The following is a 26,892-nucleotide window of genomic DNA, read 5'->3' on the forward strand; positions in this document are numbered from 1 at the left end:
AACTGACCCACCTTCAAGTGTGCTCTTATAAATCGCTTAGATGTATTAGATTAACTCCAAATGTTTGAGATTGATTTGTCATTAGTGGTTTATATATTTAAATGTTATCTTGAGGTCAATGCAGGGTACAACTAGCTGTAGTCTTTTACATAATGCTTTCCTTACCAAAAAAGCCTTAATTCTCTCTCTGATTTAATTTCTCTCCTTAGATTTAAGGATTTTTGTCTCAACGTCACCTCCCCCCTCTCCTCTTTAGCTATTTTTGTCATCTCATCATATGTGTTTTTTTCCAAGTGTACATTTTAATTTTTCTGAACTTTGCTATAATTTAAGTTTTCCTAAATTTCAGTTGTAGTAAATGTAGTTAATAAACATTTGAACAATGCGTAATTGAGCACAAGTAATCATAAATGCAATTGCAATTTGGTTTATTATGCACTGCTAATTTAATTTGTTTTACATTCTCTGAAGGTGTTTGAGATTCCATCTGGAAACACGGTGAAACTCTCGGGTCACACTAGGACCGTTCACCACTGTCAGTTCACTGACGACAGTGAAACCCTCATCACATCCTCAGAAGATGCTACTGTCCGGGTAATTCACTTGCAGCTGTTTCTCATAATTGAGATCATGGGACGAAAATACTCTAAATAACTAAACCACACATGCAACATCATAGACCTTCAGTGTCCCAAATGGCACACTTCAATGCACACTTGAGGTCTTGTGGACTTAACAGACATGCAGTGGCCATTGTAAGTCCACAAGCAGTAGGGTGTCCTGTTTGCCATTTTAGGTTTCAAAAGGGTGCTCGCGAGTACCCCCTTTGCAACCGATAGTGACACTGAAGCGAGCTTCACAGCAGACTTCTACCTAACAGTCAAAGTGGCTTTACCTCATGAAAGTGTGGTCTCTGAGGAGGACCGCAGGGACAGGGCCATAGTCAAATGCGAAGAATTGTCTTTTAGGGAATGTCTTTTAGTGTTTTTTCTTCTACATATTCAAACACCTGCTTATATGAAATGTTTTTGTTTTTCCCCTTCATCTTATGCAAAGTTTCAGTGTGGACAGAGACATTACTTTGTGTGTGAGTTCGGATGTTGCACTTTTTTTGTATAACCTTTTTATTTGCATAATTTTCTGGCTGTAAGGACAGTTGAATGGCAACTCTGATTTGCAGGTGCATTTTAGTAATTGCGCCACATGCCCACAAACTCCTGCTGCAGCTGTTCTGTTAGTTTGAGAAGTTTTAGGCAGTGGGTCATTACAGGGCTCATTGATTCATTGTGTTGATGACAAGGAGAGGAAGTGTGAGGGGAATATCTATAGTAATTGATGGTTGTGAACAGCTGCATGCCCGTTAAAATTCTGTAAGAACAGATAGACAACCATTAAGCCCTATAGGACATTTGTAGTAGGATGAAAGTTTTAACATTTTGCCTGTCTGCAGGTGTGGAAGTGGAGGACAGGTGAGTGTCTGCTGCTGGAGGGTCATAAGGAGCCAGTCAGGAAGTTCCACCTTATAAACTCCTCTTCCTCTCCTCATCTATTCTCCTGGTCGTTTGATGGCACTGTTAAGGTATTTGCAACCTCTACCTTCTATCCTGCAATCAATTCTCTTCTTTTTCTGAATTGCATTTAAGCACATGCAGAGTGCGAAGGATGACGTGAAGGCCTCATTTAGCTCGTTTCTGTTGACTGTCGCTTTTAGTAAGAACCATGGTTATCAAGGCCAAATTATGGACTGAAAGCAGTCAACCATAATAATTAGGTGATGCATGCGGTTAAATGCTTGTGAACTGCTTCAAGATTTCAATGGAAATAGGCGTTTACAGTTCACCCCAGTTGTAGTCAGGGCCTCTGTGGAAAAAAATTATGGGCCACAACTTCCTGCCACTTTTCACAAATAGGGTTCAAAATTTGACCTGAAGTGCTTAAAGTGGGCATTAAACAGAAGTTATAATTGCCTTGTCTTCTCTACTGTGATGTGAAAACTGTCTTTCCAACTTTTTTTTTAAAGCAAAGATGTTGACTTTTTTTTTTTTAAAAGCAAAGATGTTGCCAATGTGAGTGGAAGCTATTTTAATAAAAAAAAATTAAAATTCACATTGTAATCTTTAATGTAAATAGAAATATTTTGTAATAAACAGTGCAGTGTTCCATAAAAAAAAAAAGAATTGTCAGTTTTGATTTCATGGTGACTTTAAATGACAATTGGCCTTTTTTCAACAATTGGTTCATGAAAAGAGGTGCTTAACTCGTGTGACTCGTAAGTAAATTATGAGCTTTTCTATTTTCTGTTCTTTTTTGTAATTGTGTAATTTTCTAGCAATAAATAATGGTAGATAACTTTGGTTAAAAGAAATCTAATATTTGATTATCAATTCCTTTTGAATCTTTTTTTATTTTACTATTGTTTGAATATTGCATGATTTACAGTTGTTGGATATAATCCTCTGAGGTGGGACAGTCATTATTTTAAGAGGGAAATACAGAAATGTTAAAACTAGCAACCTTTCATGCTATGTTTCTTGAATTGATGTTTTTTATTTTTATTAATTAACTTTAACTATAATCCATCGTCTTTTTTTTCTTTTTCTGTTGCAGGTCTGGGATTTGAACAGAGGGCAGATGCAGCAAGACCTTGAGTGTCATAAGGGTGCTGTCCTGTCATGTGACGTGTCTTCTGACGGATGGCTCTTTGCCACAACCTCGGCTGACAGGACTGCTAAGGTCAGTGAAAAGGGACTCAAATGCATAATCAGATCAATGTCACGGGACAAGATATTCTTTACCTTAGTGTCAGAGCGTCACCTGCCTCTGTCTAATTCCCGGGCTCTGACTGTGCAAACACCTGCTCTTGTTACACCGCTAGTTTGTTTACTCTAGTTGCGTGTCTGTGTTGGTACGGTGTAAGGACAGGACTAGGTGACTATCTGGAGTATCTTTACTGAGCCCAGGGTGCTCACGGTAACAATGCCAAATACTTGCTAATTAACTCTGCGTGAGTGCGGTACAAAGGCGTAGCGTCTTCTGTTTGTGACATCGGAGGTCAGAGTCCAGCCTGCTCGCCCGAGAGCGTGATGATCGAGTTCTCTCAATCTGTGTGCCGCCGCTTCTACCAGAAGAGCTTTCTAATGAGACGCCATGTTCACGTCTGTCTGCCAGACCTTCTCAACGACCAGAGAGGGAGAGGATGGCAATGTGAATTTGGAGTGCTGATCAGAAAAATCATTCATGCCAAATGGACCCGCCTCAATGACTAACTCTGACTAAAATTAGAGATGGGACAACAAATATTTCAAGCAGCAGTTTAGCCAAAAATGAAAATTGATGTTTGCTCACCCTTGTGGCGTTCCCATCCCATTTATTATTAGATTTATTAACATTCTCACAAAGTGATCACTCAATGAGATTAGATCACTTTGAATTTTTACACAACACAAAATAGCAGACAGTGTTCAGTTTTGCTCCTAGTCAGTTTATGCAGTAAAATGGCTTAGCCTAACTGATGGATTTGTTCCCTAAGGTGTGGAGCAGCGCCTCATGGGAGATGACGTTTTTGCTGAAGGGACACAAGGACTGCGTCCGTAGCTGCAGATTTTCTTGGGACAACAAGCGACTTGCAACAGGCGATGACAACGGAGAAATAAGGGTGAATAAAATCTTAAACTACATGAAACTCTTTCATCTGTGTTAAAGGTATTCAGATCTGATCGGGGGGCCTTGATCAGATTTCAAAAGGATTTTTGTATAATGTGTTGCTTATTTTTTTGGAGTTCAGGTTAGACTAACTTTTACATTTTAAGTTTGAATTTCTAAAGAAATTGACGCTTTCTAAATTATTTTCATATTCTCAATTAACTGGTTTGGTAGTAAATCCTAGTAAATTTACTCTCAGATCTTTGTAAAAAGTCTTCAAATTACTGTACCAGTGTGTTCCTGATAGTTGTGCACCCCTCACTTCTCATTTCCATAAGTACAATTTTTGTAGAAACTCAATTATTCTCGAAATATTTCGCTTTGTGTAAAGTGTTTCCCTACTTGAAGAATCACGTAAATGTGGTTGTAAAGAAATTTTCTTGGCAAAGGTTGTCAGTTTTGGTGAATTTTGAAACTCTGAATGTGTGGATACTATGGCCATGTTGAGAGCAAATGGAGAGGTTTGAATTAATACAGATATTAAAATAAGAGACATATGGACAAATACGTTTCGATAGCTCAATTCTCAAAACTCAGCATCCCTTGCTTGTCACTTCTGCCAATCTGTCTCTCTCTCTGAGATGGGGCCCCAGTGCTCAGAAGTGTAAAGGAAAGTTCTACCTCATCAATTAAAGATGCTGCTTGCAGAGAGAAATGGGAAAATGGGGAAAGTGAGAGAACCACAAATAGAGAGAGTGAGAAATGCTGTGATGTTATAATTCATGGCCTGTGGTGCTGTTTTTCAAAGCGCACATTTCTATTATTTAACGCTGTTTACTGCCACTGAGAAACACAAGTGCAAAACGTGCACATCAGAGTGTAATGTCTGTAAACCAGGCTTTAGAATGGATGTATTTGCATTTGGCGTGTTTTATTTTCTCAAGAGATTTCTGATCAAATTCGTACAAGAAACACTGATGCATTATAATAAAAAAAAAACACTCTGTGGATCTACTTTATATTGTGCAATATCATATGAATTTTTATTGATTTTGTGTAACATTAATGTTGTATGGTTTTATGTGTATTAAAGCTGTGGAGCATGCTGGATGGAGCTCTCCTGAAGATCTGTTCCCGGGACACTAAGGACTCCATGGACTCTTTCCACGGTGGATGGGTGACCGACCTGCACTTCTCCCCTGACGACGCAGTACTCGTCTCTACTGGCGGATACGTCAAGGTACACACATTATATACATATGCAATTGCTGTTTACAAGCAAACAATTCTGGGTTCATTAGGCACCATGATTTTTTTTTTTTTTTTTTTTTTTTTTTTTTAATTGGCTTAATTCTATCATTGCTGCATGTGGGATTATTGTTTAAAAAGAACTGGTTAGTAATTGTTTAGTGAATCGAAACTGAAGTGAATCCACTGTAGCGTGATTCGTAAAAGAAAAGTCTGAGTTTACAAGGTAAACATTCGAATCGGTCTGAAACCCTGCCATGTTGAATGAAGTCTTTATATTGGCCCTAAATGCAGTCATTATTATTATTATTATGAGGAAAAGTAATACTTGACTGGCCTGCATTCTTTGAGATTTAGCAAAAATCCACAAATGTTTTATTTGTTACTTTTAAAGTGCAGTCTTGCCTAACAGGATGAAGTCTCTCTATTCTCTCTAGTTTGTTTTGTGATGTCGTCATCATCATTTCATCTGTATTATCAGGCAGACACTTGTCCAATCGCTCATGTCACAGAGGCACATTATGCCAGGAACAGAGCGAGACTAACTTCCATCAACTATGTCACCCATTATCCATCACACATTGCGACGACTTACTTAATATACTCTGAGTTGTCTGTACATTGTGTAAGTGTCACTGGCGTAATGATGCTTCATCTCACATCAATCCGTCAGTTTATCAAATGCGTCTGCATCAGGCTGACCCTCTGCGTGAGCGACGGGTCCGTCGGAGACCCGATAATGAGCTCTGATTGATCACCGACTGTCCTCTCGCTCAGGATCCCGCTGTCTAATATCAAATGATAAATTAATCATCGCATGCGTCGGTTCCACATCCCCAGCCAAACCTCTTCATCAGACCCAACCAAACCTGCTGTAAATCTGTTACGACCACACGAACGAAGGAGGTGTGTGAGATGCGACGCGTCACGCTGCACTTCCTGCTGGAGATGCGCTTGTTCTGATTTGAGAATTTATCTATCCGAGAGGATGTTGAGTGATGTCCGTTTTTCAGTGGAATGGATTGTTTTTGGCCAATTAAGTGTACTTGTGTAAACGATCCCTGGACTTATTTCCCTTCCATATTTTCTAATTAGCTTTTTTCATAGAGTTGGGTTGCTCATGCAGTGGTGCAAGTTCAGATCCAGTCCAATCTTCTCTCCGTCACCAATTGTGTAAATAAAATGTGACCGAAATGAAAAATGTAAAAGAATAGTAATGTAGTGACATGGTTTGCTCTGTTAAACTCCGGGTTTGGCTTGTCACTCAGGCAGCAGGAAGAGTCTTGTACATCTCGCCATGCCTGTCTATTTGTATCAATGCTTGTTCTTTGACACGTTTGTAGTTCAGTCCATCCGAGTACAAAAACATGACATTGTTTTGGATGGCAGCAGGCCAATCATTTCTTGCGGTGGGTAAACTGAATAGAGGCTTAAGTAATGGTTTTTAAAACAGTATTGGTGCATACTCAATGTTTTTTTTTCACTGTTGCAGTTCAGCTAAACTGCCTAAAACTACAGCAATGAGCTATTTAATATTTGAAAGTTGTTAAAATGGACTTTTTCTGATGTCCCAGTGATTGAAACTAGCGTCGTCACAATATCAGATTTATGATTATCGACAGTCCAAAATATTTCATAAGTAAATTGCATTATCTTTAGCAATGTAAAATAAATTAAACCAAAAATAAACCAAATCTAACTTTTTTTTTTTGGGCCCAATGAATCACTGCAAATGTGCGTAGGGATGTGGAGAGTTTGTAACTAAGTACAAAAGTGTACAGAAATGACTTGCTGTCGATTGGCACTTCCTGCAGACTGGGTTGTCAAACACATTCGTCTTTTTACTCTGACACCGGCAAGCAGACTCTTTGGCTGCAGGTAGTGCGTCTCTAGCTTACGCCTACCATGTCCTCCATGATTTTGAGCTGCAGTAGTAGCTAGTCACGTGGCGTTGGCGCGTCTCAAGTCAGACAGTGACGTTATGACAAAGTACAACACAAGCTGTGATGACTGCTGTTTCACGATTGGCTTGATTCACAGATGACAACGATCACGTTTCGTGTTTGTGAAATTCATTCAGTTCCACTAGTGCTCACAGTAAAAGCTCTTAATGTTATAGTGTCCAGTTTATCAAAACAACAAAGCGGGGCTTATATTATATATTTTTTATGAATATTTTTTTTACTTGTTTTATTTAAATAGTATAGGTTTGTTGAACATTATTCTTGTACATACAGGCACTATTAAGCATTACATAATGTAGTGACTGCTGTATATGTGACAAATATAGCATTTATTCTGCTTCATCTCTGATAGGCAAACACTACGGAAAGGAAAAAGTATCTGACTTCACGTCGGTCGCTAATCTCACCAATCAGTTGCATCCAGCCAAAGTTGAATGCATATTTGCATTGTTTTTTGTTTTACAAATCAATTATTGTCTGTACCTGTATATTGACATCCCTAACTGTAGCATGAATTAAACGCGCAATCTTTCTCTGGATAAGTGGGTTGGACTGAAGACAAGACATGTCCTGTCTCAATGAGGACAGACACAGAGGACAAATCTGTAGGGCATCTGTCTCTTTATACTTTTCCCTAGTCGGTGTTGTCCTTTCAGTCTCATTCATCAGGATGTCTGTAGTCTGCATCCATCTTTATCTGCATGTCATTTTGTCACTTTTTTTTTTATATCTAGCCGACAGATTGTCGGGTAACGCATAGCGTCATTCTTTACGCATGCTTCCTGCGTGTATGAGTAACTCATTTTGCCCTTCACTCTGAGAGGTAAATGTTTTCTGTGTCTGAGTGATTTATAAAGACCTCTTTTCATTTAGCTTTCACTCATAATAAACAAATGGTTATTGTAGCTACAGGTGTGTGTGACCGTGTTCCTTTGCATGAGGCAGAAATATTTCCTGGAGGACAGGACAAACGGATGAGGAGGTCAGCCAGGATATTACACCTTTACTGAGGAAGAGGCTCAAACGCATTAAATCACACTGCCTGACTCCCTTTCTCTCTCTCACTCTCTCACTCACACACGTATAGTGTTTCTTCTCTGGAGGATGTGGCTGCTGTTTGGAGACTCCTAGTAATTCACACACATCAGCTCCAGGGCATCCAGACCTTCACCTCTACCAGACAGAACTCTTATATCACAGCAGTTTATTGCTCTGAGTCTCACAACAGCATTCACCTGCTAATAACAGACCCTTTATTTCCTTTGTCTGTTTCTACTGTTGAACAATGGTGAGAAAAGCCATTTGTTTTGCAGCGGTAGCAACACTTGGGGCCGTTAGGGTCTGGAGGTGTAACAGAGCCAGGGAGATGGACTTGTTCTCGTCCCGCCGTCAGGACTGTTGTTTGTTTCTGCACAGTGTTCACAGCCATCCTGACATTCATTAGATAGCGACTGAAAGGAGAAACTTGGGGCGAATGGATTTGGCAGGGACTGAAAGAGTTGCTGGGTGCTTGTTAATTTTCAATAAGCCAAGTTGGAGTTTGAAGTAAGTTATTTTTTAGGAAGTGATTTTAAAATATTAAAATTAGAAACTGCTGTTACTAGTTTGAAGTCCCCAGTCAACACATTGAAGTCCGTTTTGGTGAATGGGATGAGATGTAACTTTATGGAAAAGTAATTTGAAAAGCACACGAAAGAGGCCTGTAAAGGTAGGATTATCATTAGAGGCCAAGCACCGAAGGTGCACAGGCACCTATTGTATCTGTTGGCGTTCCTATTACCGTATTCTTCCACTCTGGAAATCGGTCAGCCCGTAGAAGCGCTTGCGGGAAAGTTATGAGATTTGGCACACAGATAGAGGACAGTCTGAACTGTCACCATAGCAAATTTGGAGTCTAACTCAAACTGTGTAGCGCCACCAACTGTCCAAATTTTTGACTTGCGTTTATACTAATAACTTTTGAACCAGAGTCCAGACGATTGGATAAATTTCTGCCAGTTTTCCGATAAAACCGCTTTTTAGAACTTCTCGGTCGTTGCTCCGATTTTCGCGAAAATTGAACCAGATCATCTTCAGACCATTCCGACAAAGTTATGGAATTAAAGTCGATTCGTCAAACCGGTTTCGAATAACGTGCGAACGAATTTGACGTAGTGCCCGTCAAAATGAACGCGAGGCTATATCTTTGCAACGCTTTAGCGTATTCTGACCAAGCTTGGTGTGTTATGACAACCATGACCTGAGGCTACCCTGCACAGTGCCACCAAGTGGTCAGGTGATATGAAAATGGCTCTCTTTGCTTATAACTTCTGAACGGTTTGGTCAAAAATCACAAAACTAGTCTCTTTAGATTCGGTGCATAATGCAGAGTCATCCAATACCCAATTTTTCCATATCGGCCATTTTGGGTGTCAGCCGTTTTGATTTTAGTTGTAAAATGCTATAATTTCCGAACACAATGGTGTATCGTTATGAAACAGTGTCTTTGCCACCATGCCCTGACAGTACTCAGTTTCTGGGCAGCGCCACCTTGTGGTTGAAAGTGATAAACCATTAAATCAAATTACAAATTTTTTTTTTTTCAGCCATTTTGCCTAAAATCATGTTAAAATGTCTTTTAATTGTTCATTGTTGCAGTTTGTCTGATGCCTCCAGCCATGTTGGCATGACTTATGCTCTTTGTGCTTGGCCCCGATAATTGCTGTTTGCGACTATATTTATTATTTGCACTTTGCAATGAGAAATGTATCAAATGATCTGCTTTGCATCTTTAATCCAAATTAAAATTAGATTTTGTTTGTTTGTAGGTAAAATAAACTTTGGCTTTGAAGGTTTTTTTTTTTTGTTTTTTTTTTGGTGGGCTTTCATTATGTAATAGTTTCTGAGAGAATTCACTCAATCTATTTGCCAGCGGCAGAACAAGCACTTGTACTGTAGGAAAGCCTGACACAGATCACAACACCTGTCACTGCTCTGCTTTCTACATTTCTCTTCTGTGCTATGGGAATGGCTGCTTTGCCCAACTATTATATAAAACGCGTCAGTTTATTTGAACAGTTCAGTTATGCATTTACTCTGTTAAAGTGATTCGTAAACTATATTCCAAGCAATTTTGAAACCATACGATATGTTTGACTTTAAGTGGTTTGTTTGACGTTTGGGTGAGTAGATTTCATTTTTGGACGAATGGTCCCTTTTAACTCCCTATTAAAATGTCATCACACCCATGTCCTAGTGTACTTGATGAGTGATGTCCTGAATTTCGGTTTTGTCCAGAGGGGAGACGTTTGACTTTGAGGGAAATGTTTTGTTTTGGCAGACATCGGCCACTGAGAAGACAACCTTGGGAGCAAATGTACCTTTTCGCACATTTGCTCACAGCACCTCATAAACTGTGAAAGAGTTTTTGCTCCAGTTTTTAACTGTGATTTTTCCCTGCCATCCTCCTTGACTGAATTTGAAAAGCCACCAATTTTTCTTTTCTTTTTTTCTTCATTGGCCAGAATGAATGAAGTTTGATTTTTATCTGGTTGAAAGCGATCTGAACGTTTAGCTTCGGGCTGGCAGACACGTGCGCCGGTGCCGTGACTCAGCGATTTGGCCCTGGCACCCGGCAGATGACCTGTCAAAGCGCGTTCACGCGGGAAAGATGCTACGGAGGGCCGACACCACGGCGTACCCTGTCTTTGTCATACTGTGGTGTGCGGATGCCAGCGGAGGATTCCTCAACACACTGCAGGTAGTGAAACGAGAGAGGGGACTAAAAATACAAAGACGGAGTGGAAATAAAGGAAAAGGGACTCTTTTACTCCATCTCTGTGTCTGCATCAATATTTTAGCCTTTGAGGTGTTAAATGAATAATTTAGCTGAAGTGTCTGAGGTGGGCTCCCCTCTTGTTTCTCCCCCGCTCCAGATGTGGAAGCGTGGTTAAAAGTGCTGTACGAAAATAGATGCTGTGATAATTGCAGGCATAAGAATCCCATGTGGTTGTTGGTCCAAAAATGGTTGTAACGGCTATATTGCAAGCTTTTATTTTGATTTATCTTTTGTTACTTGCAAATGAGAACACAAGCAGAAGTGCAGTATGGAAACAAGTAATTTACAGTCCAATCTGTTCCCTGGGTCTGAATATCCCATTTCATGAGGAAATGTTTCACCGTTAAAATAACAATGTATTGATAAGCCCAGCCTTGTCTGCAACCCAGAACGCGCAACGGAGGAGAGCAAACTAGTAACAGGGTTGCTGTATCCGCTTCCTCTGACCCTAGAGGTGTTTGAACTCGAGTGACGCGCCCAAGGGTATATAGAGGATGAAGGTCGACCCCTGATCTTCAGACCTCAACCATCCCTGTCAGCTTCTGTGTGGAGATGTTATTTCTCAGGAGATTTTCAGTTCATGACTTGTATCAATCATAAAAGGGTCACTACTTTCCCCCTGTTATTCATGCAACACACTTCTTGAACCAACTGCAAGTCACGTAGCGGCAGACCCATCTGAATCGAGACACTGAGGTCTGGATGAGTCCTGTTCACTCTTGCGCAGATCTTTGTAAAGGACAACGTGGCCTTTGTAACAAATGGATGGTTTTTGTCATCTGGCTTGCATTTAAGGTGCGCAATCATTCATTTGGAGAGGAGCAGAACAAGATCAGGTCTGTGTCTGCAGACTGTACTACACTACACACTGTGTGAGAAGTAAGAGTACGAGACTTGACCTTGGCCTGGTGAATAATTGAAGCAGGTGGTGTTCCTTTTACTCATAATAGTTATTGGCATGTTGTCTGGGAAAGAGCTCGCAACCCTGAATTTGTAGGCTTTTTATGTGCTTGTGTGTATTTTGTGACCAGAATTTTTTTTTTGTTTTGTTTTTTTGCATCATAAGTGTTTACAGGACCGAAAAGGTGTTCTTCCCATCTGTCGTCTTTAACTCATTATTCAGCGTCCTGACATCAGCATAAAGCGCAAGCATAATGTGGTAATATATATTTTTTGAAGCATGCACCAGCGGTGAAAAATTTAATTTTCAGATGCTCTCAAACGGCAACTTTTTAAAGATCAGGCTACAGCACGTTCATCCAGTGAAAAATTTTTTTTTTGTCTCGAGACATATTTGGACACGATTTGATTTTTGAGGTTCTCAGGTGATTGCACACGGTCATGTTTGCTTTGGACCGAACGAACAAACACGAGCTCGATGAAAGCCAAGTTCTGTGCAGTATTTATGGCGACACAAAGCCTGGCCATCGGGGAAAGGGGAAAAAGAAATGCGACTCGAGCAATTGCGTCTGCACGCGGCAGTCACGTCCTTCTCCGACTGCTTTATTTTGGGAGGTTTGGTACTCTGGGCACAAGACTATCAGGGCGGTGAGATTTTAGCACAAAGCCATAAGTTGCGTAGAACGAACCCGTTAAATGCAAACGAGAGCCATTAATTCACAAGGGCCGCGTGATTAACGAGTCTGTCGGGGTGCCGTGTTTGCGCATCTGCACGCAGAGAGTGTAAAAACAAGCACTGCGGTGGGAGGCATCTGTTGTCGTCGCCGCTGACGGTTTGGCCGGCAGCTGCACGGCGGCCTCGTTTTGTCAGGCTGCCGAAGTGAGAGCGGTGCCGCTTAGGCACTGTAACCCACACTAGTATTCGCAGTCATTTAGCAACACTTCCTTTGCTGCTTTTTGACCGGAATAGAGCGTTTGAGCGCAGCTGTAGGGAACGGAGACCCTCTGGTGTGGGTGTCGGGTCCTTTGAAGTTTTCCGTGTTGTGCTTTTGGTAAAAAGCTGTAACTTTATGACACAGACTTTGACCCCAGGGAATTGTGCTCACTGTATTGTTTTTGTCGTTGCAGTGGTGGAGCGTGGAGACGGGAGAGTCCCTGCAGACGTTTTCCACAATGGGAGCCAATCTGAAGAAGATTCACGTGTCGCCCGATTTTAGCACCTTTTTGACCGTGGACAGCATTGGAATCCTTTACATTTTAAAGAAAGTGGAGGGAGGAGGATTGTAGATGTTTTGTTTTTTTTTCTCTCTAAAAACTTTCTTTTGAGAAATACAGGAGACTTTTTAGTGACCTGTTTTGTTTTTTTTTTCTCTCTAAAAACTTTCTTTTGAGAAATACAGGAGACTTTTTAGTGACCTGATGAACATTTTTTAGGAATTTTTTTGTTTTTGGTGTTTCTTAATATTGAAGAATGTTTTTTACTATGACAATCTCTTTGAGTGCAAGTACTGTGAACCAGAAAAAGATATAAAGGCTTGTTAATGTGGAGCGTGCACACAGCACAGTGTGGGATTTCATCTGAGCCCATGTGTTTGAACCGATGCCTTAATATGTCAAAATATATGTGAAAAGAATTTTTGGGTGTGTTTGTATGTATTTTTAGTTTGGGAAGCTCAGGTTTTATTTGTGGCGGCGGCGGTTCACGTAAGGGCTTTAATGCGGCTCACCAATTAAATGCGTTTGAGGCACGCTGTGTCCCAACCACAGATTTTGTATTTAATGTATCTGGAGAGGCTCACTTGTGTATGATGTAGCACAGTAAGTCTTGAGAAATGTAATGTGGAATCACAGGATTTTTCAGCATTGTCTTAAGAAAAATGTGTAATGATGATAATGGAGAGTCGCAAAGGGTGAATGTGTAAATGATTTTGGCATTTGTGCATGTCCTAATGTGAATATAAATTGAATGAACATCAAGGCAAGTAGTCTGTCTGTTATTGATCATGATAATGTATTGTGTGTCAATTTTTAGGTTTCCCCCAAGACATGAAAATGTATGTTTTTGGAATTGTAAAGTCCAAAGGTTGCTGGCTTATTGAACGTGTGTTTTTGAGTGAGAGGGAACGGGACGCCGATGCACGGCAGCGCTGACACTGCAGCGGTCACGCTCCGTCTGTTTCTGACACTTCCCGTTGGCAGCAGCTTGATGAGAACAGACAGCACACTGGCATGTCCTAATGTCAGCGTCAAGCTGAGCAGTGCATTTGTATGGACGGAGCTGATGCCGTTTGAGGGAGATGTGCTTGTTGTAGTTGGTAAGATGTTAGTGTTTGTTTGGGGGAGAGGAGGCTGTAGAAGAAATGTTGGTCCAGGATGGCATTTGGTGTGAATTTATTTAGAATTTGCTTCAGTGTTGTGAGAAAGCGAAGCCAGGCGAGTTGAAGCACGGTGATACGTTTGTGCTCCCGGTCGAGAACCATCAGCCTTGAGGAAATTGCTTAAATGCGTGGATGAAGCAGTTTTGTTTCCATTAGGATGGCTTTTGTGGAAGTGAGTGATTGTACAGTAGGTGTTATTGATTGAGCTTATGTGTACAAGTTGAGATCAGTGACACCTACTACGATCGGTCTGTTCCTAAAAGCAATGGAAAAGCTATCCTAAGGGAAAGAATGTGTTTTTGGTGTTAAACGTAGCAAGCAATTGAAAGGCTGTGAATTTTTGACTGAGAACACTGCATAAGTGGCCCAGTGCTTCCAATGTTTGTTCCCTGTATCCCAGTGAAAGAGACCTACTACAATGTATTTGAATTGGGATATAGGGACCAAAGATTGGAAGCAATAATTTGTAGGCCACACCACTAAAAAAAAAGGCTATCCACTGAACCAAAGCATGTCCCATTTATCCCTACCATTGTACATTTTGGACATGTCCATGACCTCATTGAAATCACCAGAGACTGCTGATTTAAATGAGGTGTGATGTCCAAAATGTATATTGGTAGGGATAGATGGGATATGGTTTGGTAGAGTGGATGGGCTTTTTTTTTTTAGTGGTGTGGGCTACAAATTACTTATATATATATATTCTTTTTTTGTCAATTGAGGGGAAGAGGGACCATTGAGGGGAAGAGGGACCATGCTAAGTATTAATACTTAGTAAACCTTTTTTTTTTTTCCTCTTTTGGGCCACATTCAGTACAAACATACATTTACTACATACTATTGTTCATTGGTGGTTTGTGCATGCTAACAAACACATTTACTCCCCATACTTCATTACAACAAACACTTCCAACAACCATCTGGTCAGATGCACCGATGCATGTTCCATCTGGCTGCTCGTACACTGCTCTGCAGCTTGAGATGACACTTCAGCATTGATCTTCATGGGAATTCAAGCAGCTGTCTCTGAGGTCATGCTTGTTCCTCTGCATCACATCTCTCGCTGAGCTTCTAATACTATTCATTTGGTGTGCCTCATGTGTTGGCCAAACAACATTGGAACTTCCACATGTTAAGAACACACCATTTGCTATCTGAAATAATTATTTTTAAAAGCATTGATAATGCTTCATAATCACACCACTTGATTTTTGCATTAGCCTTTTTATTTTTGAACTGTTCAAATATATTTCCACCCTTTTATTGTCTTATTGTATATAAAGCAATTTGAAAAACCATTGAAATGCACTATAGAAATACACTTGCCTTACCTGACCACACTACACTCTTTTGCTCATGGAACAGCCAACACATTCATTTCATTCCCCTTTTGCGATCAGCATGAATGACCTTCCTGCTACCCTTTACCACATGTACTGAATGATAGAGGCTTGTTCAAATCACACAGCTACATTCTCACTCATTGCGTGAAAACGGGTGCCCGATCACACTCCTGGACAGTCTGCAAACAACCAACTAATATCATTTGTCAAAAAAAGTCTATCATTAAAGATAGGTGTTTCATTAAGGTTACTTAACTGCAGGAAGGAACATCTTAATGTACAGGTTTTCCTCTCATTACATTCTCTTATGTTCTGCTAAAATGCTGCTGGAGGTCAAGTGAAAAAACACAAACTTTCTCAAACCATTACATAACCCATTACATAACGCATCATAGCATCCCACAGCCCACCCGATGCAACACCTTCTACCGAGTCGACTTTTTTTTTTGGCCCTCTACATGCATAACAACTGATGTTAGGAATAGGGCAGGTGATGTTCTCTCCTGTTCTATTCCCAGGATATATTGATTATTCAAGTTCACAGATCATTTGGATTCTGTTTCTCAACTACACACATTGTAAAACCTTTTTTTTTGGCCTGATCACTACAACGTGTACATGCCCGCACAAAATCTACACTGTACTTTTCTGCACTGATTGCCCATAAAAGTCTGTGGAGTGGATTTAAATCATATGATCAGATGCATTTACACTGTCCTGCAGAGTTCAGCTTCAGCTCCAATTCAACACACCTGAACCAGCCAAATCAAGGTCTTTCTAGGCAGACTACACACTTTCAGGCAGGTGAGGTGAGGTGAGTTGAGGTAAGCTGGAGCTAAACTCTGCAGGACAGTGGCCCTCCAGAAGCAAGATTTGACCCCTGCTCTACAGTTTTATTCAGAACCAATATTACCTGATGTTCAACACTCTCACATACCCAGTTAGTTAGGTAGGTAGGTAGTTAGTTAGTTAGTTAGTCACTCACTCGCACCAAAAAAAAAAAAAAACCTAGTGCAAATTCTCAACCACAGGGTTCCTGCTCATTATACCCTTCAAACATTTCATGTTACACATTTTACACAATCCAACCTCAAAGCTTTTTTTCTCAACAGACGTGCCACTCAACTCAAACCCTTTTAACCGTTTCATTTCAAAAGCACAAGATCAGTACCTGCCATTGTCAATGGACGTGCGGTGTCTACAAGGCTTTGCTTGCTCTGACTCGCATCACGTGCATCCCCTGCCTTCGCTACCCGAACCTTGGCCTGAGAACGGTTCCTGTCAGCCGCTCTCAGCGTCAGTGGCTACTTTATTGCTCGCTCTCGTCAGGTCGGGTGGAGCAGGGCCAAGCAGAGAGAGAACAGATGCCAAAGCCATGCCTGCGGAGCTTTGGACGCGATCCTGAAGCTGTGCGAGCGAACGTCATTCGCGGAACAAATACGTGTTGCCTTTGTTGTTAAAGGAATGCTTCACCCAAAAAAACTTTTCATTACGCGTCCGCAGGACGTTCTTGCTTCCGAGGAACGAGAGAAAGCTTTACGGCGGGCCTGGCCAACTGAATCGAACTCCAAAGCCTGTCGCTTTCTAACAATCCCGATGACCTTGATTAGCTTGTTCAGGTATGGTTATTACAGTTGGAGCTTAGCTCTGCAGGAAAGTGGATTATGAGGGCCACAGTTGCCCTGCACTATATGCAAAGTCTTCTTAAACCATGATAGTTTTGTAGTTAATGATAGTTAAGAACACAACCAAATGACCATTTATTCAATGGAAACCTTGCTGTCCACACGCGGCGTTCGTCATCCTACCGCATGGTTCTGCGCTTGTTCGCGTTAGTGTGTTACTAAAGGCCTTTTGGCACTGCAGGCTGTCACCCTGAGCTGCCGTTGGCCTTTAACGCCCAAATGTGTCGAGTCAGGAGTGCGATGCGGTCTGACAGATAAAGGACTCGACCTAAATATAATATGCCGCTAAGGAACACATTTCCTTCTTTCCTTCTAGATCGCTCCTTCGGCTAAAAGTCTGCCCCCTCTTGATTCGCATCTGGCCTCGTTGACAGATGAATGTAGCTCCTCGGCAGCTGTCGTTTCTCTCTCTCGCCTCTCCCGTCGTGGATCGCGGAGGAGGTGAAGACCCAAATGGGCTCGTGGCCAGTGTTGCCATGGCAGCTGGCTTTAGGATGCTGGGCATCCTCCCAAAATTGCCCTTTCGTCTCACCTCCGGCAGGGTTGCCCGATGACTTTGACCCCACAAAAATAACAGTTGTTATTGCATCTGAACTTTCGGCACACGTCAGCGTTTTCAAAGGTAATAACGGAGGTAATGTCGACGGAATGGTGAGATCGGGGTTCAAAATATAGGAAACTGACAATTACGCCGACAATTTCCACTGCTTCTAGATGACGACCGTGTTTGAAAGCATTGGTTATTTCTGAAAATGTTTGACCGCATGGGAGCCTCTTAGGTAAATATTATAATTCCAAATTCATTTATTCACATTTGACCTTTTCGGAGCTTTAAACGGGTCAGTTTCTTTTAGAAACTGAGCAAAGTTCATCTGAAAAATTGGTCATGTGAAAGCGGTCTTGCGGATACAAGAGTGCGCCATGGTAGCCGGCCTGCAGGCAGGGGCATCGCTAGACCCTTTTTTACTAGAGCAAGAGCCCCTTCATTAGCTGCTTCGGGTGTGTTTAGCAGAGTTACAGCATAACAGTACCCTGGTAATCCAGAGTTCTCGCAAAAGCACAAGTTGAATTTGCTCAGCGAGTTACTCTAGCGTCGAATAATGATGCTCATTAAATATGCCCCTCGATCTGAGCTGCACCAATCACATCGGGTTATCTGATATAGGCGGGCCGGAGGCTAGCTAAACAGATGACGACAGCGCTGTGATGTCAAAGTCATTAGTAAACATTGCAAGATGAATACCGGTTGTTTGAAACGGCTTTGGCCGCTACGATGAACGAGTTAGACTTGGCTTTTTATCTAAAACAGGAACAGAAGACGCCGCTCGAATCGTTCCTTTGCAAGAGTATAATCAGAGAATGTCTAATAAGGTTAGCTCCGCTGGTAGCTGGGGTTTATTGTTGTGATTAGTCGTAGTGTTATCCAATTGCAGCGAGATTTTCAAATGCACGCTTGGTGCCCCCCCTCGAGCTGGGCGATTTTCATTCGCCAGTCGACGCCAGACCATTAATCTTTTAGATTTAGGTCTGGATTTCCAGTCTAGCATAACAGAGTGTTTTATTAAGAAGATGCATTCATGTGACGCAAAACTCAGACTGACTGACACAACTTCATCATAGCGTTTTATGAGATGACTAGTTCACTTCTTACCTTACAATGGCACTCTTGCATGTGTTTTTAATACATAGACCTACCTTCTTTGCGCAGTAGCCTTCCTGTGTGATGAAGTCAACGTGAAATCAAACAAATCAAATTTAAATCATGTTATCAATTTGACTTTCTTTATACCCAGGGGGCAAAACACCTGTTTTTTAGGAAATCAGACATGGGCTGCTGTAAAAGGTTGTCATATAAAAATGAAATCTATGATGTCTGAGGATCACAACCTGGGTGGCCAACCCGGTCAACAAGCTGCTGGAAACTTGTAATTAGGGTCAAAACAATGTTACCTCAAATTCGGCTTTAACTCCCAGAATCACCCAAACATGCTAAAACGGTTTAATTATATTCATGAATCGTGAGCCTTATCTCCCTGATACTTTATGCTAGAAACTAACTGAGCACACCTTTAGAAAGAGTGGAAGATAAGCTTTCATCTGATGCCTTGATTGTACATGTAATTAGAATGTAAGAGTTAACAATGCCTCTTAATTCATAGGCAAAAAAAAAAGAAAAAAATATTGAACATTCCATTTGTAATCAGTAGCATTCTTTTCCCTTTGTTGTTGTTACAATAAACAAATTACCATGTAAAGTTAACTTTTACTGGATGAAATCCTATTTTGATTTTTTTTTTTTACTAACCAGACAGTCCCCATGGCCCATAACACATTTAGAGGGAATTCAATGTCAAGCCTATAATAGCCTGTCAATTCAAACAAGATCCAAGAAAGAAGTTTACCATTAACTGGTGTTAATTGTATACTGCTCTGTTTCTGTATGTACAGTATATCGTTTGCATATTTATGCAATATCAATTATTTGTATTGCAATGTCTATTTCTAATATTCTTTCACAAGTGGGATAGCTTTATTTATTCTATTGAAATAAAACAAGTAATAAAAACTCAGTGAGTGTTTTAGCGCAATTTTCTGACGTCATGGGATCACAACACTAAGAGATAGTAAATGTTTTTTTTTTTTTTTTTTTTTTTTTTTTTTTTTGTGCGTTCCCGAGATTAGACCTTCCTTAACATAATGCCGAAAACCCGAAGTCTCTAGGTGGTCTAGTTGAGGAGGAGGTAGAAGTGCAAGATTGGTGCGCACAGACAGAACAGAAATCATGAGTTAACAATCAGAGGAAAATTGCGCTAAAAAAGGGATTTGAGGATTTTGGGTTAGGCTGGTTAGTGTTCAATCCTGGTGTTTGGAGTGTGAGACAAAGGTACTGACAACTAAATGCTGAAAGACTAAAACACACAGGAGTCATGTGTGGAGTAGGTTTAAAAGTATTTACTGATTAAAACTGTTACATTAAGTAGCAATTTGTACCAAAAAAAAACAAAAAAAAAAACGAAACAGACAAACAGATTACAATTCAGGGTGATAACTTATTTCTGTAATAATGTTTATACAATTTGTTTAGCTGTTTCGGAATCACCGCTGCTGTCGCTGCTCTAGTGTTTCAGCATGCTGTGTCCTACTACATTTGGTTGCCAACCCCTAGCAACGGCATCCTATGTAGCATGGAGCAGTTCTTCTGACAACCTTTAACCAGAGATGGGCACAAATACATCAAAAAGTATTTAATTAAAATACAAGTAATTTGTAATTTGAAAATACAAAAATATATTTTTTACAGTCTTCTGTAGTGTAAGTGTGGCGTTAGGTACGTGTAAGAGTCTAGAATATTGCAATATTATTGTTTAGTGCAGAAGATGCGCTTTCAACGTACATGTTGCCACATACTGTCATAATAAAAGATAATTACGCATATAACACTATATTTGTATTATTTACACAAAAACTAGTTAACGCTGCTGTGCGCGTGTTTCTAATAGCGCGGCTGTGACAAAGTTGACAACTTTCTTTCTTCCGACTGCCATTATCTATTTTTTTACTCTTTTTGAAAGTTGTGAAAACACTGTTGTGGCGTTTTTCTTTTGCTATTTGAGCAAATTGGAACACAAAAATATATATTTAATGTAGTCTTTCATTCACTGCTATAGAAGTTAACCCAACTATGATGCCTTACACTTCTGAGAAACCCAGAAATGTGAACAGGGTCAATAGGATGTGTCACATCACGTGATTTACTTGCCAAAAACTGTGATAGGCAATTTGGTAGTCCTATTTGTATTTTATGTCTATGGTCCTAGGGATAGTTCACCCAAAAAGGAAAATTTGATTTACTTACCCTGACGTCATCCTAGGTGTATATTACTTTCTTCTTTCAGAAGAATACAATCAGAGTTATATTAAAAAGTGTCGTGGCTCTTCCAAGCTTTATAATGACAGTCAATGGGTATATTTTTCATCAAAGTGCATCTGTCCATCATAAAAGTGCATCTGTCCATCATAAAAGCGTATCTATCCATCATAAAAGTACATCTATCCATCATAAAAGTGCATCTGTCCATCATAAAAGTGCATCTATCCATCATAAAAGTGCATCTATCCATCATAAAAGTGCATGTGTCCATCATAAAAGTGCATCTATCCATCATTAAAGTGCATCTATCCATCATAAAAGTGCATCTGTCCATCATAAAAGTGCATCTATCCATCATAAAAGTGCATCTATCCATCATAAAAGTGCATGTGTCCATCATAAAAGTGCGTCTATCCATTATTAAAGTGCATCTATCCATCATAAAAGTGCATCTGTCCATCATAAAAGTGCATCTATCCATCATAAAAGTGCATGTGTCCATCATAAAAGTACGTCTATCCATCATTAAAGTGCATCTATCCATCATAAAAGTGCATCTATCCATCATAAAAGAGTATCTGTCCATCATAAAAGTGCCTCTGTCCATCATAAAAGTGCATCTGTCCATCATAAAAGTGCATCTATCCATCATAAAAGAGCATCTGTCCATCATAAAAGTGCATCTATCCATCATAAAAGTGCATCTATCCATCATAAAAGTGCATGTGTCCATCATAAAAGTGCGTCTATCCATCATTAAAGTGCATCTATCCATCATAAAAGTGCATCTGTCCATCATAAAAGTGCATCTATCCATCATAAAAGAGCATCTGTCCATCATAAAAGTGCATCTATCATCATAAAAGTGCATCTATCCATCATAAAAGTGCATGTCTCCATCATAAAAGTGCATCTGTCCATCATAAAAGTGCATGTGTCCATCATAAAAGTGCGTCTATCCATCATAAAAGTGCATCTATCCATCATGAAAGTGCATCTGTCCATCATAAAAGTGCATCTATCCATCATAAAAGTGCATCTGTCCATCATAAAAGTGCATCTATCCATCATAAAAGTGCATGTGTCCATCATAAAAGTGTGTCTATCTATCATAAAAGTGCATCTATCCATCATAAAAGTGCATGTGTCCATCATAAAAGTGCATCTGTCCATCATAAAAGCATATCTATCCATCATAAAAGTGCATGTGTCAATCATAAAAGTGCATCTATCCATCATAAAAGTGCATCTATCCATCACAAAAGTGCATCTATCCATCATAAAAGTGCATCTATCCATCATAAAAGTGCATCTATCCATCATAAAAGTGCATCTATCCATCATAAAAGTGCATGTGCCAATCATAAAAGTGCGTCTATCCATCATAAAAGTGCATCTATCCATCACAAAAGTGCATCTATCCATCATAAAAGTGCATCTATCCATCATAAAAGTGCATCTGTCCATCATAAAAGTGCATCTATCCATCATAAAAGTGCATGTGTCCATCATAAAGGTGCATCTATCCATCATAAAAGTGCGTCTATCCATCATAAAAGTGCGTCTATCCATCATAAAAGTGCATCTATCCATCATAAAAGTGCATCTGTCCATCATAAAAGTGCATCTATCCATCATAAAAGTGCATCTATCCATCATAAAAGAGCATCTGTCCATCATAAAAGTGCCTCTGTCCATCATAAAAGTGCATCTGTCCATCATAAAAGTGCATCTATCCATCATAAAAGAGCATCTGTCCATCATAAAAGTGCATCTATCCATCATAAAAGTGCATCTATCCATCATAAAAGTGCATGTGTCCATCATAAAAGTGCGTCTATCCATCATTAAAGTGCATCTATCCATCATAAAAGTGCATCTGTCCATCATAAAAGTGCATCTATCCATCATAAAAGAGCATCTGTCCATCATAAAAGTGCATCTATCATCATAAAAGTGCATCTATCCATCATAAAAGTGCATGTCTCCATCATAAAAGTGCATCTGTCCATCATAAAAGTGCATGTGTCCATCATAAAAGTGCGTCTATCCATCATAAAAGTGCATCTATCCATCATGAAAGTGCATCTGTCCATCATAAAAGTGCATCTATCCATCATAAAAGTGCATCTGTCCATCATAAAAGTGCATCTATCCATCATAAAAGTGCATGTGTCCATCATAAAAGTGTCTATCTATCATAAAAGTGCATCTATCCATCATAAAAGTGCATGTGTCCATCATAAAAGTGCATCTGTCCATCATAAAAGCATATCTATCCATCATAAAAGTGCATCTGTCAATCATAAAAGTGCATCTATCCATCATAAAAGCACATCTATCCATCATAAAAGTGCATCTATCCATCATAAAAGTGCATCTATCCATCATAAAAGTGCATCTGTCCATCATAAAAGTGCATCTGTCCATCATAAAAGCATATCTATCCATCATAAAAGTGCATCTATCCATCACAAAAGTGCATCTATCCATCATAAAAGTGCATCTATCCATCATAAAAGTGCATGTGCCAATCATAAAAGTGCGTCTATCCATCATAAAAGTGCATCTATCCATCACAAAAGTGCATCTATCCATCATAAAAGTGCATCTGTCCATCATAAAAGTGCATCTATCCATCATAAAAGTGCGTCTATCCATCATAAAAGTGCGTCTATCCATCATAAAAGTGCATCTATCCATCATAAAAGTGCATCTGTCCATCATAAAAGTGCATCTATCCATCATAAAAGTGCATCTATCCATCATAAAAGTGCGTCTATCCATCATTAAAGTGCATCTGTCCATCATAAAAGTGCATCTATCCATCATAAAAGTGCATCTGTCCATCATAAAAGTACATCTATGATGGATTGACACACTTTTATGATAGATAGACACTTTTATGATGGACACATGCACTTTTATGATGGATAGATGCACTTTTATGATGGACACATGCACTTTTATGATGGATAGATGCACTTTTGTGATGGATATGATGGGCAGATGCACTTTTATGATGGAGACATGCACTTTTATGATGGACAGATGCACTTTTATGATGGAGACATGCACTTTTATGATGGATAGATGCACTTTTATGATGGACAGATGCTCTTTTATGATGGATAGATGCACTTTAATGATGGATAGACACACTTTTATGATGGACACATGCACTTTTATGATGGATAGATGCACTTTTATGATGGATAGATGCACTTTAATGATGGATAGACGTACTTGTATGATGGACACATGCACTTTTATGATGGATAGATGCACTTTTATGATGGACAGATGCACTTTTATGATGGATAGATGCACTTTAATGATGGATAGACGCACTTTTATGATGGACACATGCACTTTTATGATGGATAGATGCACTTTTATGATGGATAGATGCACTTTAATGATGGATAGACGTACTTTTATGATGGACACATGCACTTTTATGATGGATAGATGCACTTTTATGATGGACAGATGCACTTTTATGATGGATAGATGCACTTTAATGATGGATAGACGCACTTTTATGATGGACACATGCACTTTTATGATGGATAGATGCACTTTTATGATGGACAGATGCACTTTTATGATGGATAGATGCACTTTAATGATGGATAGATGCACTTTTATGATGGACACATGCACTTTTATGATGGATAGATGCACTTTTATGATGGATAGATGCACTTTTATGATGGACAGATGCACTTTTATGATGGATAGATGTACTTTTATGATGGATAGATACGCTTTTATGATGGACAGATGCACTTTTATGATGGACAGATGCACTTTGATGAAAAATATACCCATTGACTGTCATTATAAAGCTTGGAAGAGCCACGACACTTTTTAATATAACTCTGATTGTATTCTTCTGAAAGAAGAAAGTAATATACACCTAGGATGACGTCAGGGTAAGTAAATCATGGGCTAATTTTCCTTTTTGGGTGAACTATCCCTAGGACCATAGACATAAAATACAAATAGGACTACCAAATTGCCTATCACAGTTTTTGGCAAGTAAATCACGTGATGTGACACATCCTATTGACCCTGTTCACATTTCTGGGTTTCTCAGAAGTGTAAGGCATCATAGTTGGGTTAACTTCTATAGCAGTGAATGAAAGACTACATTAAATATATATTTTTGTGTTCCAATTTGCTCAAATAGCAAAAGAAAAACGCCACAACAGTGTTTTCACAACTTTCAAAAAGAGTAAAAAAATAGATAATGGCAGTCGGAAGAAAGAAAGTTGTCAACTTTGTCACAGCCGCGCTATTAGAAACACGCTTACAGCAGCGTTAACTAGTTTTTGTGTAAATAATACAAATATAGTGTTATATGCGTAATTATCTTTTATTATGACAGTATGTGGCAACATGTACGTTAAAAGCGCATCTTCTGCACTAAACAATAATATTGCAATATTCTAGACTCTTACACGTACCTAACGCCACACTTACACTACAGAAGACTGTAAAAAATATTTTTTTGTATTTTCAAATTACAAATTACTTGTATTTTAATTAAATACTTTTTGATGTATTTGTGCCCATCTCTGGTTAAAGGTTGTCAGAAGAACTGCTCCATAAATACTTTTAAACCTACTCCACACATGACTCCTGTGTGTTTTAGTCTTTCAGCATTTAGTTGTCAGTACCTTTGTCTCACACTCCAAACACCAGGACTGAACACTAACCAGCCTAAACCAAAATCCTCGAATCCCTTTTTTTTTATTTCAATAGAATAAATAAAGCTATCCCACTTGTGAAAGAATATTAGAAATAGACATTGCAATACAAATAATTGATATTGCATAAATATGCAAACGATATACTGTACATACAGAAACAGAGCAGTATACAATTAACACCAGTTAATGGTAAACTTCTTTCTTGGATCTTGTTTGAATTGACAGGCTATTATAGGCTTGACATTGAATTCCCTCTAAATGTGTTATGGGCCATGAGGACTGTCTGGTTAGTAAAAAAAAAATCAAAATATGATTTCATCCAGTAAAAGTTAACTTCACATGGTAATTAGTTTATTTTAACAACAACAAAGGGAAAAGAATGCTACCGATTACAAATGGAATGTTCAATATTTTTTTCTTTTTTTTTTTTGCCTACCTATGAATTAAGAGGCATTGTTAACTCTTACATTCTAATTACATGTACAATCAAGGCATCAGATGAAAGCTTATCTTCCACTCTTTCTAAAGGTGTGCTCAGTTTGTTTCTAGCATAAAGTATCAGGAAGATATGGCTCACGATTCATGAATATAATTAAACCGTTTTAGCATGTTTGGGTGATTCTGGGAGTTAAAGCCGAATTTGAGGTAACATTGTTTTGACCCTAATTACAAGTTTCCAGCAGCTTGTTGACCGGGTTGGCCACCCAGGTTGTGATCCTCAGACATCATAGATTTCATTTTTATATGACAACCTTTTACAGCAGCCCATGTCTGCTAAACCCCCTTTGCCCCCTGGGTATTACACGCATTCCTGGTAGTTTGTGAATGATTCATTGCTGATGCTGCTGGGAAAAAATAAAAAGACATACAGGCATATTTTAATGCCGCTGACTACACAATGTAATCTTTAAAGTTAGTTAGAAACTTTAGTTAGAAACTAACATAAAGACAGATAGGCCTACTTGATGTTTGAGCTATTTCTGCATTCACGCCATTAATTGTCGTAAATAAAGCTGTGTGTGCGCGCTTTCGAATCGCTCTCGCGGTACTTTGATGTCTTTCACCGATTGGTCTGCGCGCTTCAAGTCCAACACACCGGTTTCTTTGTTCTGCTGAACACAAAAAAAGATATTTTAAAGAATGTGGGTAACCATTAAGTCTGCCCCGATGCCCCGCAACAGTTTGGTTATAAGCATTCTTCAATATATCTTCTTTTGTGTTCAGCAGAAGAAACAAACTCGTACAGGTCTGGAACAACTTGAGGATGAGTAAATGATGACAGAATTTTCATTTTGGGTGAACTATCCCTTTAAATCTGCCGTG

General features: G+C 39.5%; 1 protein-coding gene across 4 annotated transcripts in view; it reads left to right on the top strand.

The window, feature by feature from the left end:
- apaf1 (apoptotic peptidase activating factor 1) overlaps positions 1-26,892 on the top strand; it is a 47,794-nt gene that overhangs the window by 12,772 nt on the left and 8,130 nt on the right. For 3 of the 4 annotated variants that reach the window (XM_081362767.1, XM_081362768.1, XM_081362769.1), the window contains 6 exons: positions 472-594; positions 1,451-1,579; positions 2,608-2,733; positions 3,530-3,655; positions 4,736-4,882; positions 12,700-12,921. In XM_081362767.1, coding sequence (XP_081218893.1) covers positions 472-594; positions 1,451-1,579; positions 2,608-2,733; positions 3,530-3,655; positions 4,736-4,882; positions 12,700-12,858 — 810 coding nt within the window. In that variant the 3' untranslated portion in view covers positions 12,859-12,921. Of the gene's footprint in view, positions 1-471; positions 595-1,450; positions 1,580-2,607; positions 2,734-3,529; positions 3,656-4,735; positions 4,883-12,699; positions 12,922-26,892 lie in introns of those variants that run through there. The other variant, XM_081362770.1, reaches the window with a different exon arrangement.

This window comes from Scardinius erythrophthalmus (genome assembly GCF_964197995.2).
Source record: "Scardinius erythrophthalmus genome assembly, chromosome: 4".
NCBI lineage: Eukaryota > Metazoa > Chordata > Actinopteri > Cypriniformes > Leuciscidae > Scardinius > Scardinius erythrophthalmus.